At 39.8% G+C, this 15,359-nt stretch overlaps 1 protein-coding gene across 4 annotated transcripts in view; it reads left to right on the top strand.

The window, feature by feature from the left end:
• Positions 1–15,359, top strand: part of pde4ca (phosphodiesterase 4C, cAMP-specific a) — a 43,386-nt gene that overhangs the window by 19,253 nt on the left and 8,774 nt on the right. For 3 of the 4 annotated variants that reach the window (XM_065953905.1, XM_065953908.1, XM_065953907.1), the window contains exons 2-6: positions 12,747–12,938; positions 13,574–13,618; positions 14,235–14,271; positions 14,966–15,039; positions 15,148–15,200. In XM_065953905.1, the coding sequence (XP_065809977.1) occupies positions 12,747–12,938; positions 13,574–13,618; positions 14,235–14,271; positions 14,966–15,039; positions 15,148–15,200 (401 nt within the window). The remainder of the gene's footprint in view (positions 1–12,746; positions 12,939–13,573; positions 13,619–14,234; positions 14,272–14,965; positions 15,040–15,147; positions 15,201–15,359) is intronic. The other variant, XM_065953906.1, reaches the window with a different exon arrangement.

Here is a 15,359-nt window from a genome sequence, read left to right on the forward strand (position 1 = left end):
AAAACAAATGTAAGCGTTTGTTGGGTGTTTGGGAGTGAGCTAGCTTGATTAATGCACAGAGTCATTTATTATGAATTAAGGGTCTTACAAAGTTGACAGTTTTGGCAGGATGCATGTAAATGAGGTCACTGAGTCTGAGCTTTGAGGATTCATTTAATAGAAACCTAAAACTCTCTCTCCTGTCAGTGCAGCCTGAGATGAGAAGAGGGCGATCAATTTTTTCCTTCTTGATTTATTTAAGTCTTAAAGTGTTCATGTTGGAGGATGTTTTAGGCCTCCAAATCTTATCACGTAGCTTTGTATTTTTCATGTAACAGATACGTTTGTTTGCGTAAACTCTTGTCTTTGCAATGGTTTCACACCTCATGTGCCAGAGGTCAGTTACTGTGTAAATTGTGCCACGGTAATGTGGCTGTTAGGAATTAATGCTGAAGTTATAAAGTCACCCTGTGCCATCCAAAGAGCATTACTCTTGCATGGTGCTCGCACAGCGTTGTAGGCGTCACAGCCAAAAGGCATTTTATCATAATAAATGTGTCTGGAAGTGTTTCAAGTATTTCATAAATTGTCAGTGGCTTCTTATGGTGTTCTGGCCGACAGGCACAGCGTGGACCCTCATTGGTATGCCTCACATTCAGGAGGAACAGGACCTCTGTTGTTGGATACCAGGAATAATGTGGGATATTATTCAGGCTCGTACCTTAGTGTTAGTGCATGGACATGAACAGGAGCATGTACCAACAGTTTCTGGTTGTAGGTCATCTGTAACCTTCGCTCACTCAGCGGTGAGTCGGGCCTGAGTGTTTGAAGTGTGACAGGCTTAATGGACTGAACGCTCTGCTCAAACCCTTTAACTTTACCGTCCTGTAACGAGACTTCCAAACACAGAATAATAGAATAATTGTGCAATTGTCTGCCTGTGTTTATCTCAAAAGAGAAGGTCAAGCATTTCCCTGTTACATCTGAGGGTATTTGGAGTAAATGAACATTGATTTGATGCTAAATTTCCAAATTCTGCATTGATAAACTGTTTTAGACAACTTGTGTGCTTCGTTAAAAATGATAACTTTAATCAGGTAGAAACAGATTCAGGAATGTTCAAAAAGAGACTAAAAGCCCTTTTCACCCATGCAATTCTGAAAATGTCTTGAAAAGCTTTTAGCAGCGATTGAACCTGAAATCTTCCTGAGTTGCTCTTTCACACCTGCTCGCTCATCGTGAATTTGAACACATTCACACATCCCTGCACTCTGAGGAATTTCTAATTAGGTGCTTGCTGGAAAAAGTCTTTTGTGAAAAAGTTTTGTGCTTTTGAGAAAAGGATATAAATGTTAAAATGCCCCTAGACTCAGACTAATAAAATAACATTCATAATCAGATCCTCATTCTCAAATAATGATATGGACCTATGGGTCTGAAATAAAGTATGAAGTAAGTAAAGAAATACCTCTGACTGCTCATTACATTACATTTTTCTTTTCTCATTTTGCTGGAGTGTATCATCAAAAAAGCATGAGCATGAGGAACTTTTTCATTTTGTTAAATATTAGATGCTGTTGTCTTTGCGTCTTCTTTCAGTGTTGTGTAAATTCATGTTTCTAAGTCCATCCTAAAAAACTTAGAACAAAGAAGCGTCTAATTACTAAAGGTTTATTTTGGGGCTTTTTAATGGTTTAATTTAGAAACAGTACAGTGGATAGAGTCAGAAATCATGGAGAGAGAGAGAGAGAGAGAGAGAGGTGGGGGTGGGGGTGGGGGGGTGACATGCAGGAAAGGAGCCACAGGTCAGATTCAAACCCAGACAGCCCGCCTGGAGGATCACAGCTTCTTTACATGGGGGGCACGCACCAGCCACCAGCCTTACCGACACCCCCAGAAGCATCTAATTACCGTCTAAATTCAAACGGCTCATGTGAATTCAAGCTGTCTTGATAAATCTGCGCACAAGGCCTCAGCATATTTAAGTGATGTCGTCATCCCTCATTTATTCCCTCGTCTTTTCCCACATGATGTATGATGTTTTTCTAAGGTATCGTCTCACAGCAGGAACCTTTACTGTTAATACCTTATGCTGCTCATGTTACAGCACTTTAATAGACCAGCTTCTGAACTTTTATGAACCTTTTCTCTCTCCTCCTCGCACTTCCTCTCTGCATGAGTATTCTTACCTTCAGACCACCACTTTTATTCATTTCCCTCCAATTCTTCTCTTTACACTTCTCTGTTTTCTTTGCCATGCGATCCTGGAGGATAACATAAACTGTGTGTGTGTGTGTGTGTGTGTGTGTGTGTGTGTGTGTGTGTGTGTGTGTGTGTGTGTGTGTGTGTGTGTGAGACTCTCTTCTGGTCTCCATCTCACTCAGGTTTATTAAAATAACCGCTGCCAGTATCTTGAACTGTTATTATTTAACACAACATCATTACTGTACAGTTTTAGCACTGTGCACGTAGTCCTGATCTGTGTTTTTGTCTGAGTTGACATGTCTATTTAAGGTTTATTCTATTGTGTATATCCGACCTATGGTTCACTTTATGTTTAAACAATGGTCCACTGTAAAAGAGCACAGTATGTACAATATGTTAGGATGTCCTTAACTTTCTATCCAAACATCACTCTGCAGTCTGCCAACGAGAAAGCCAACTTTCATAGTTCACTTAAGCAGTACTCAAACCTGTATTTAAACTGAATGAATAGTTAACAAAGGCCAGTTTTAAAGACCAGGCACAAAGGATGCAAGAACATTGTGCACTGCATTTAATTTTTATTTAGTTTTGCAGCTGATGAGAACGTGTGAAACTTTAAAGCACTCTGAATATTTTGAGGATAGAAAGAAAAACAAGTGAAATATTTAAAATGACAAAAAAAAATCGTTCTCTTGCTTTCTGGGACGACGTAAAAACCAAGACAGCTTCCTTCTGCAGGCATTCTGGTATCTTTTTCTTCCTTATCATCAGAATCAGCTTGATAGACCAGGTTTGTGTGAACAAGCAATATGTCTCCAGTTAACTTCACTCGGTTTTTACAAATATTAAACTACTGTAATATATACAAGCCTACGTAAGGCAATAATGACATGGAGTGCCTAGGATGCTGAAATAGCATTATGAGAATAATTATGTAACAGATGGATTGATTTATAGGAGGTAGATAGTTTTTACATTATTTACATTCAAACAGTGTGCACAGATTAATGTGAGATAAGGAAGGTGTTATTTAAATGATAACATCTGTGTCCATACAAATCGAAATATATATTTAAGTTGATAATAAGAATTTCCTTTTTACCTGGCCCAGATAGGCAGCAGCACGTTTTAACAAAGTTACAGAGATACATCATGTGAAAATTGCAAAACACAGGTCAAAAGTATCTATGGTCATAGAGCAGAAAGTCTTTAGTCAAAGCATCTACAACCTGATGCCTCATCCTCCAACCCCTTCAACCTACTTTTAAAATGATTTAAACTAAGAGACCAGCTCCCAAAGAGCCAAATCCTCCTGCAGTAGAGTCCAAGGTTGCAGGAGCAGTGTACCTGAAAATCCTTTTCCCCATTTCATTTCAAGATGCACTTTGGGAATGGAAAACTAGAATATGTTTTGTGACTGGACCCCAGAGCCAAGACGGTGGCTTCCAACAATTTCCAAATTAATAAAATTACACAAGTGTGGGGAAAGCACGTTGAGAAATGCATTATATTTGGATAAGCCCCTTGAGGTGTATCACCTCGTTTTCAAGGGGGTCCCAAACATATATTTACAAAGACACAGGTACAACACAGCAATACAAAACCAAAACATGACACACTGCAGACGAAACAAACTAAGTAATACATACAGCAAAAAAACAACAGCAACAACAACAACAAGGGACAACACAGAACAAATACAACAACAATTACAACTCTAGACTAGACACCTTAGAGGAGAGAGATTCAGTCTATACACAGAAAGAAAGAAAGAAACAGTGTTGACGTTACTGAAAACATACGCGATCAGTTTGAAGATGAGAAAACAAAACATGTTTAAATAAGTGGAATGATGACAGTTAAGGATTGCCTTATAAAAGAGAACATGCCAGTGATTTGGTCTACGCGAAGACAATGAAGGGCCAGCCAACTCCAGCATAAAAAATATGATGAGTTAGTGTCTTGAGGTCAGTGCTCCATGGTACACAGTATCCAAAGATTAAATGCATTGAGAAGATGCATGTTTATATAAAACATCATCGTAGTCAATAATCTTGTTTACAGACCTGGTGGGTATTGTTCAGCATTTGTTAGACAGTCTTAGGCAGTTTTTGCACGTGACATATATCAGGGGGACTTTGCACAGTTTGTGACCTTGGAGTATTATCATAATACTTTACCAATCTGTCACTTTACCAATGTAATGATGATTGACAGTGAGGTCTTCCTTAAAAGTCACTTCACACTGTTAAGTGCATCAGAGGTCAGGGAGTGCTCAATGTCCGTCATTGCAGGCGTCAGGAAGGTATTGTGTTGTTTTCTAAAGGAAAGATCTCAGGAAGAGCCAGTGATTACAGCTGTAAGATAAGGAGCTCTGACAATACAGTTCAGATATGATAACTACACACACACACACACACACACACACACACACACACACACACACACAAATGGCACGTAACCCCACACACATACACCCTTTTTGTGCTTGATGCTTTTCTAAGTACGAACAAAGAGCAAATTATTGTTCAGACTGAATCATTGTGGATATATTTAAATACAATAAGAAAATGACCACACACACACACACACGCACACACACACGCAGACACACACGCAGACACACACACAGCCACACACACACACATACACACACACACACACAGCCACACACACACACCCACAGAAGCCAGCCTTAGCTACTTTAAAAAAAGTGTGTTTTTTTTATTTGCATGGATCATTTTTTCTCACTATAATTTACACAATAATACGTTTGATCTTATTGTCGTCAGGGAAAATATCAGTCACATACTTTTTTAGTTGAATTAAACAAACAATCTTTGACTTAATCAAGGGAATCATTTTCTTTGCCAACAAATCAGTCATCAGAAGACAATGCAGTATTTTTTACCGTCACTGGTTCTATACAAATGTGCTCGGTTATACAGTCCGTCTCATGACTCTATTTAGCTCTGAGTTGTGTTGCAAAAAGGTCAGTGAAGTGATTTGTTGTTCCTGCCTGTCTGTTATGTCATGTAACACTTCATTTGCTCACATTCTGTTGAATCTATTTTGTTCATGGCATGATTCTGAACAATAGACATACATGGATATCACAGTTGCATAATGTCTAAACTTAGCGATCATCTGAGGGTGACATATGGACTCTGTTTTTGTTAGGTGTGACATGATACAGTGCCTAAAACTTGATTGTTTGTATTACTTTAAAGAGCAGCTAAACAGCTACTATATATATGTGCAGTACTGTCCCTTTCCCTCATGTTGTTTTAACAAGGGGGGTAAGCCAGTAACAGAGAAATGGGAGACTAACAGGGAGCGCTCAGAGTGAGAGCTCATGTTTTGCTGCATGCTGCTGCCCATGGACATGTTATACCACTAAAATCAGGTAAAGCCTTGGAAACAATAATCCACGTAGCTTTACATGATTTATTTTCGGCCCTATGAACTTATAGTAATCATTGAAAAAGTTTACCAAAAAAGTAGCTATCCAAATGATTTTCTAAGCTTAACATAAAGACAGGAAAATGGGAAGAAACACATAGCATGAATCCATCTCACGGTAACAAAATCTGACAGGAGCTCTGAAGCTCATTATGTCACACAGTAAAGAGCGTACGTTTAATCCATACAAAGACCTGACTGTAAAAATGTCATTCTAAGCAAAATACTGAGCAGCTAGCGAGACAACATTTAGAACCTTTAGAAACTCCATGAAGTTATTTTTCTTACCAAAGACACAGAACTCCTCCCTAAAAAAGAGTAGTTCACATATTTTTTAAATGTATTTGTATTTGTTTGATTCTGGTTTAAAAAAAAAAACAACTAAAAGCTAAACATGTCCAGGATTGTTGTTGACCTTACATCAAATGCTCAACAGAATAGAGAGCTATGTGTCTCCTGTTTTTAATGTTGACTTACAGGATTTAAATAACACTGTATATATTTATGTTGGCTTCAAAGTCATCAAATAAATGTATATTTCCCATTCTAAAAATGAAATTAATCCTTATAAACAACAAGTCAAGGACAAACAGAACAATTATGAACAATAATGATCGCAGACAGAGGGCATTGAGTTCAGATTTTGTGTATTAATAAAGTGATACTGACTACACAATAAAACACACAACCTCCATCAGGTTCATCACATGGCTGAATCATGTGATGTCAAAGGAAAGGAGAGGAAGGGTAGCACAAACAAACAGGGTGGTTCTTCTGTGTGAGGGGCCACCACAGCAAAAACAACCAGACACATTTCATCCCAGAACACACACGCTTGTGCAACACCCCAAATCACACATACCAAATGTGCGTAAAGTCTTTCTTCTAATGTGGCCAGATTAACCACCTTCGTGGTTCATCCCTGGTTCACTTTGTTCTGTTTGTTGAGCTTGAGGGTGTGGACGCTCAGCTGCTGCTATAGTGTGAACTTTGTGGTCTTTCTAAGCCAATCCTGATCCTTGTTTGCTCCGGGACACCTTTCATGAATCATGAGCAGATGTCCCACTGATACATAACAGCTTATATTGTAATGCTTTATCATGCCAGGCAAAAAGTTGGAGTTGAACCCTTCTCTTCTTCTTTTTCTGGAAGTTTTCGTTTACTTTGAACATCCTTAAACACACGCATTGTCAGTTACTTGGGATCGTCTTTAATTGTCTTTGAACGTTTGACACCAGATGAGGTCTGTCTAATGTGTCATAAATTCAGCCTGGCTTCTTTTAGATGACTTTTGAATTAATGGCTGAGTCGGTCCTGTGGGTTGGCTCTGGTGTAACAAACTCTTTCTCTGGTTGTGTCACAGCAGAGGCCTGGGAATGATGAATGAAGGTTCAGATGACAGCTTGCCCTGGTTTACAGGCCTATCTCTCTCCCTCCCTCTGTCTCTCCCTCTCTGCCCTGTAGCTCCTGTATTTTAATGCTCCCCAGATGGGATTGACGTTGCCATGACAGGCGGTGACGCAGGCGGGGTGTCGAGTATCAGGGCCACTGACAGGTTACCATCAATCACTCGACTTACCAGGCAGCCACTTAAGTAACAAACGCTGTAACACACCTCTCTCTTTACACTTTTTTTGTTGTTAGAGCTGTTGTTAGGCTTTATGATGCTCAGGAATGTTGACTCTGGTTTGGTCTTTAGACTAGAGAACATAATCAGGTGGTGTGTGTGTGTGTGTGTGTGTGTGTGTGTGTGTGTATGTATGGATGCCTTCGTGCAGGTTAGAATGAAGTTCTGCGTGTGACTGCAGGTTCCAAATTGGCATTTATTTGAACAAATCCTAATCAATCACACCCTTTCACAAGTGTGCAGGCACATCTTCTTCCTCAGTCTGTTTTTCCTCCGCCCTGCACCTACTGTACGTGATGTGCGTATAACGATCCCCTTTTTAGAACACAAATCTTAACACCACTACTCGTCATGATTCATAATAAAATATTTCCTCCTCTCCAGAAGAAACATCTTTTTGGCGGTCTCACTCATTACTTGTGTGATGTACTGATGATTCCATATTGTGATGTATTTTTTATGTGTAAAATATATATTTCTGTTCTTCATCAAAACCTACTTACAAATGTACCGTAGTGAAAGCATAAGAAGAGTGCATTATGTCTGTTTTATATTTGGTAATTCAGTCAATTATTTTGTCTAAAATTGATAAATCTTTAGCTGGTAAATAGTCAGAAAAGAGTTATTTAATGACCATTAAGGGTTTCCATAGTCCGAGACTTTTCCTGAAAAAAACAAGGCTTCATTCAAAGATGTTTGTTTTGCCATCAAAAAAGACTCAGAAAAGAAAGTAAAAGTTTACATTTTAGAGGCTGGACCACAGTGTTTTTCTGTTATTTTTCATTAGCTATTACTCATTCAATTGCTCATTATCAAATATCAACAAAAGGTTGAATTCTTCTCAAAGCGTCAGTACTGCAGTTGTTTTACCGTCTCAAAAAGATTCATTGGTCTTTATCCACACTTGCCGACTCTTGTCATTGCCCCACAGCCCAGTAGAGGGACCCTGATCATAGAGCGTCACTAATACATAGAAACTACACACATCAGACATCACTTACCAACAAGTTTATCAGCTATATTATTAACGCAACAACCTCCCACTCAACAGGATTATTTCAGAAAAGCCTCATTTTTCTCTGGTTATTGATATCACATGTGGCTGCGCCTGAGAAAGTGAGGAGGGGGGAGAGATGAGGTGGGTGTGTGTGTGCGACTGGCTGGCATGAGAAGACACAAAGACAATAGAGTTGCATATGAAAAATCCCGTGTCAGTGCTACTGTGGGAGCTTCCTGTTTGGACAGCGTGCACACTGAGCCTGAGCACTGACCTCTGACCTCTGGAAAACACAAAATGGCTCGGTTGACATATTTAGTACACATTTTGAAAAGTATTGGCTTAAGGACTAAACACAATGGAAGCCGTTTTGTTTCACACTCTCTGTCACTTTTCCACGCGTTAAAAAAAATATAAACAATTGCTCCTGCGTCGTTTTTTTTCACTATGCATCTAACACGTAATCTAGTATCTGCAGAGCATGCTAAGATATCATTCTATTGTATTTCTCCTTTTAAGCAAAAGGTAAATAGTTCAGTATCATTTGTAAGTCAGGACTCAGTGTTCACTCCCCTGAGAAAGAGGAAAGAGAAATGAAAGTGAAGAAGCAGTGAGAGAAAGATGTGGGAGATATTTTTGACCTGAGATCTATTTTTAGCTCGGCATCGGCTTCAAATAGAAACTTGCTCATACATATTCATGAACGGAGGGAAGAATCTGCTCCTCTGAGATGCAGAGGGAGAAGAGAGCGGAGGGAGGACAGGCTCTGTATTCTACCTGAAACTCTATTTTTAGCATCAGTGCTGCCTCTTTCGGTATATTCCCCCTGCCAGGGGAAAGCTAAACTTAGCCACATAGAGGCAGAAGTGTGATGCAGAAACAAAAATTGAAACAAGTCTATGGTTAGGGTTTTCAGGACAACAACCGGGGGTGCAGCATCATTAAGATTTGGAGGAATATGAAACATCGTGTGTGAAGCTGCAAGATACAGGCGTTAGTAGCTGAACAGACATGATGTGTGCGTGCAATGATCAAAACCCCATGCTAGGTTTGTTAGACGGCACATTGCATCGCCGTTAAAGGCATTATTTATACGCCTAACACAGCTTTAATCCATTGTTTTATGATGTAAACAATGATGAACAAGCTGTACAATCTTTGATATTTGATTGAACTTCCCTCTTTCTTTGCCCTTTTTTGCCCCTCAGTCTGCTGTCTTTCCCGCTTTCCCTCTGAATCCTCTCAATGTCTATGTATAGCACAGTCAGTGTCTGAAGCAGTCACATGAATGGAAGGATGGGGGTTTCTGTTCGGCTGCTGCTGTTATGTAATAGTCAGTAACACACCAACATCTTGTCCTCACGCTGTATCCTAGGAGTTTTGAGGGGAGGGAGGGGGTTGAAGAAAGGAGTAGAAAAAGGGTTGAATGGGATGTTTTCATGCTGCAGTAGTTGCACATGTATTATAAGAGAATAAAGCAAATGCAATTAAAGCAATTCATTATGTTTAACTAAATTGCATTAGGGACATGCACCAAATTAATCTAGAATATGGGATGGATTTCAAACATGAAGGGTCCCCAATCAGTCAAGTTGACTTTGGTTCCTCTAGCTATCCCACCATGGGGTTGATATTTGTGATTTTGAAATGGATCACTACACAACTATTTGTGTAGTGGCTTGGCCAAAGATTTGGTTAAAACATTCATGCCCCCCTTCTGGACAAACGTATATCAAAAATGTCATATAGTATCCTCATCATTGTTATTATTGGAATAATGTATCTAGAAAGGCAATTTTTTTTTTTGCTTTGTTTTTTTGTTTTGTTTGTCACTTTGTTTGGTGTGAAAAATTAAATCTTTTTGTTTACCTCATGTTACCTTCAGGAGGTCATTTTGGTTGTCAATTGGGAATCATGCAGGCTACATCTATATGTGAAGTGTATCCAAAGTTCTGTCATAATCTTGTGTCTGTTTTTAGGTATCATTCATGGTCCCAGATGTTGAACAACAATGACTTTGATGAGTACTCTGCTATTCCTCTAGCACCAGCATGACATTGATATTTGTCTAATGATGTTCTCCAGTTTTGTTTTACATTCCACACACACGTATCAATCAAAGCTTCAGTCTTTGTTTGTCTTTGGCTTCAGAGATATTTCTTTTTTTTTTAATGATTTATTTTTTGGGCTTTTCGTGCCTTTAATGCAGAGAGAGGACAGTGGATAGAGTCGGAAACCAGGGAGAGAGAGCGGGGAATGACATGTGGAGAGGGGCCACGGGTGGAAGCGAACCCGGGCCTCCCACTCGAGACGAGAGTCTCAATACATGGGACCATACCATTGAGCCACCAGCGCGCCCCCAGAGATATTTCTTATTATTTATTTTAAAAATATCAGATGTGTATCTGAGCATCTCACCACCGTCTGAAATCCTCCACGTCCAGCAGACGCTTATTTTGATAAATCCTGTGTTCCAGCTCCGGAGTTCCTCAGACTTCTCGCTGTCAGAGTCTCTCCAGGTTTGCGTGTCAGCAGAGGGGCTGTGGGAAAATAGAGATAGCGAAAAGACAGCCTGCCGGCTGTTATTTGCTGTTTTTCTATTCGTAGTCGGATCATGTTTGATCAGGAGGAACTCCTCCTCACCTGTACGCTCGGCTATTTATAGACTCACACTCACATGACCCCACGTCATTACTCTGATGCTAATTTTATATCCGCTGTTCACTCACATTCTTTCACCACACAGCCTCTGCACACACACACACACACACACACACACACACACACACACACACACACACACACACACACACACACACACACACACACACACACACACACACACACACACACACACACACACACGGTGGTTCCTCACCTGCATGACATTAGCCTCTCAGGCTTCACACCTTTAATGAAGTGCTCAACACGTAGTCCTGTTTTTTACTCCCAGGGAAGCGTATGCAGTCATGGCTTGCTGGAAGTGGTGGAACCTGTGAGGGTGTCCATTTTTGATTCGATTAATAGCTTTAGAGGCTGTTATAATGATTTATGTCTGATAATGTGAATAGCTAACTGGATTATGATAATTCTCCTTTAGTGACAGAAGTCAGAATAGCAGAATGATCAACATGCAGATATCACAATCAGAAGCAATTCACAATCTGTAGCTACATACACCCACTCATTTTGCTAGTGCAGTACTGATTTAAGTCCACCTAATGAAATAGTGTATATCAGTATGTTCTCAACATAATTCATTTGTAATTTTTAGCTCTTAGTGAGGCCATTACTGAGTTTAAATGGCTTCACTTCACACACTTCTAAATTACACAATTTCCTGTAAAAGGGTTCAAAACAGCTGAATGTTGTTACTCAGTGATGGAGTATTGTTTTGTATATCATCAATCAGTCAATCAATCTGTATTTGTATAGCGACAATTCATAACAAATGTTATCCTAACACACTTTATAAAAGAGCAAGTAAAATACCTTTATCTTTGTTTTTTACCCACAAACACCCAACATTAGTCCATCACAAGCACAAAGCAACATTTAGCGAAGTTACAGCAGCAAAGAAAAACTAAGAGGCTTGAGTAGAACCAGACTCATGTTGAACAGTCTTCTGCAGATACTGTTGGGCTTGGAAAGTAGGATTGATGGAGATGCAGAAAGAAAGCGACAAACAGCAACAATAACAATGAACAAGATACATTTATAGCTACAATGTCATTAATAATGGTAGAAGTATGTGCAGTATCAGCAGTAACAGCTAAGTATGATAATACACTGATCAGTCTAATATTAGCATGTATTGTGCTATTTCATTGTTAATCAAGCAGCCCCAGAGTAGCTACTTGGATTTTTGTCTACAATTTCATGAGTTCATAAAGTACGTCACTAGAAGGTATGATCACAAGTCTATAAAGCCTCCATTTTCTTTTTGCTATAAGCTTCTTTTTTTTTCTTAAAGGACACCATAGTGGCAGCTTACCATACTCCAAGGTATGGTACAGTACGATACACTTTATTGTCCCTTTAGGGAGATTTGTCTTGGACTCCAATGCTGCACACATATAGCTGCCTCCACAGTAGAATCAATACATAAGAAAATAGAAGCAAACAACTGCCCACATAAACAAAGACGCTAGTACTAATGAAAACCAAGACTAAAATATATTTACCGGTTGTGAATATGTGAAAAAATAAACAAGTGTTTTTGTAACTAAAAGGAGCTGAAACATATTACAGGAAAAGATGCCCTCTTATGTAGGCATGCGCTCTATTGGAGGCATATTGAAGCTAGTCGTGTCTTTATCAGAGTTTTATTGATTAACAGGAAAAGAGTTACTTGAAAACTTTCTGGATGGATTGATGCTTCCTTCTTTTTTTTTGTTGTTGGTTTTTTTTTTCCCCAAGTGTTTCTTGAGCCAACCTTTCTAAAGGATCTTTCTCTCCCTCTCCCTCTCTTCTCAGTTTTGATGTGGAGAATGGATTGTCAGTGGGACGAAGCCCTCTGGACCCTCAGGCTAGCCCTGGCTCTGGTATGGTCATACAGGCCAACTTTCCTCACAGCCAGCGGCGGGAATCCTTCCTGTACCGCTCTGACTCTGAGTTTGACCTTTCACCCAAAGGTCCCTCCAGAAACTCCTCCGGGGCCAGTGACCTGTGAGTTCATTTCTAACCGATGCTTTTGTATGACACATTGTTGTGAACGGGTGACAAGCCATGTTTTTCTTCTTTTCTTTTTGTTTCATTTGAAAGGAATTGGTTATATCCAAAATGAGTTTTCCTTCATTTATTTAAGATCATCTCCACCCAACCTTTACGCCCCATAGAAAACCCCCTCATCTCTCAATAGTTCCTGCTTCACCCATTCTTTATCTATTATGTGTTTTTATATTTACTAGTAGTGATCTGTATATATTTGAAACTAAAGATAAAGAACACTAAAAAAAAGTCCTACCCAAGGTTACACTCTGCAGACTCTGCTGTCTGCGTGTCCATAACCACAGTCAAATGTATAGTCTCTAAAGCCGACATCAGCACAACCAGCTGTTATTCCATCACAAATGCTTGCATGTGAAATCTGCTTCTCTTCGAGTTTTAAGTAATTGGGTAAAGGGACTTTCTTTTTTTTTTTTTTTTCTTTTTTTTAAACTATTATTCTTTGAACCTTCTGTCTGTGTCCAAAATGCCCCATAAAAGTCCCCTCCACAGTTCAGACTGTCTACAGAGCTTTCAGTTTGCAAAGTCAGCAGCCGCAGGTCTCTCAATCCACTCTCGCCTATCTGTTTTTAAAGGGAAGAAAGCTTGAAGCACTGGGAGGTCAACTGGTTGTCATCTCGGTGAGGAGAACATGATAAAATAAATTAAAATATTGAAGCCCCACCCCCCTTCCTTTCAATCCCTTTACATAGTTCTAAAGCCACATCCCTTCTCCCTCCTTACAAATTATACTTCACCTGTGACCCTCGCTAGTTCCCCCACCCCTCAATCACCCACATCTATTTTGTTTGTTCTTGCATGTAATGTTAAGAGCGCGATAACCAAGTATAACAACACATTTTCTGTTTTTATATACTTGTGAGTATTTACTAGAGCTTACTGAAATGACCCACCCCCTCACCTACCACAACCTTGTAACGTGCAGTGCATGACATATTTGTTTTCTGCCATAGCTACATTTTAACAGAAAGATGGCAAAGCGAGTGATGAATGACGATGACTTATAATAAATGTGATACCTAATAATGTCATCTGGAGGCACAGACAATGTTACGTAGACTAAAAAAAGGGACCTCAGTCTAAGCTGCAGTTTGGTTAAACTTATTTTGTCTTCCGAAATGTTGTTTAGCCTTTTATGTCAATAATACGATGTATTCACATTTAGGACTGTGCAGATTGTTCCTCTGGAAATTGTTTAATGCGTTTTCCTCTTGTGTTTTCTCCTCTGTATTGCAGACACACAGAAGACATGATAGTCACTCCATTTGCACAGGTGGGTCCACTGATATAAATGTCCTTTTTGGCCAGGTGGTTATTATAAAAAAGAAAACGTGTTCACTTGTTAGCTTAACACAGCAGGACTTTAAAAAATAAGGCTATAATAAACTCCAGATGGTACTAGACCGGGCTTTACTACCACATCGGAACAGCCCCTTGAGTGTCATGTTGGCCCTGCGACAGGACGAGGCATCCCGCTGGCAGTGCCCATCTCTTGCGTGGGATGTGCGTCACACTTGTGCTCACTTTACACAGGGAAATAAGCACTGAATCCAATACTGCTGGATCATGCTGTTTAAATTCGTATGCAGTGGCTGATAAGTCTGCTGCACCGGTCAGGCCTGGATACAGGATACTCTGTGGGCTCTCGGTGTGCGGAGTCAGTGTTTGGCCACAGATAAGGTGACAGACATGACATAGAGGGGTGTCAGTGATGCCATCAAAAATCAGACAGAGAGAGACAGGGGAGTGCCTCTGCGTAACTCTTTAGTATTGAGGATGAAGGCCAAAGTGTTTGATTTCAAAGGCTCGTCAGCACTAGATCTAGATCAAGAGGGATTTTAGCGAAGGCATGTACATCACTTTAAGGCTTCAAATGACAAGACATCTGTACCGTCATTAAGTCACAAATGTTATGTACGTCACATTCTATGATCTTGTACATTCAATCTGTTGCTGCTACCTTACAGGTCCTCGCCAGCCTGAGGACAGTCCGAAGTAACTTTGCCGTCATAACCAACCAGCAAGATCGCACAGCCAGCAAGTAGGTTTTTAGAAAATCTCACCACCACACTTGACAGTTCAAATCATACTGACAATAGAGTGTAATTCTTTGGTCTTTGATGACTCTGGATGGTCTCTGTCTCTGCAGGACACGATCATCAGGCAGCAACCCACCATCCATGTGCAAGACCAGCCTGGCAGGTTGGTTCTGGTATTAGAAAAGGGTTTTTTTTTTTTTTTTTTACTAATCAATATCCCAATAGTGTCACTGACCTTGTTCAGACAGAGAGAAAGCAAGGACCTTATGATTGAAAACTGTGAATTGTGTAATCCAGGTTACTGGAAAGTAACCAGTGAATT

Source organism: Labrus bergylta, chromosome 4 (assembly GCF_963930695.1).
Source record: "Labrus bergylta chromosome 4, fLabBer1.1, whole genome shotgun sequence".
NCBI lineage: Eukaryota > Metazoa > Chordata > Actinopteri > Labriformes > Labridae > Labrus > Labrus bergylta.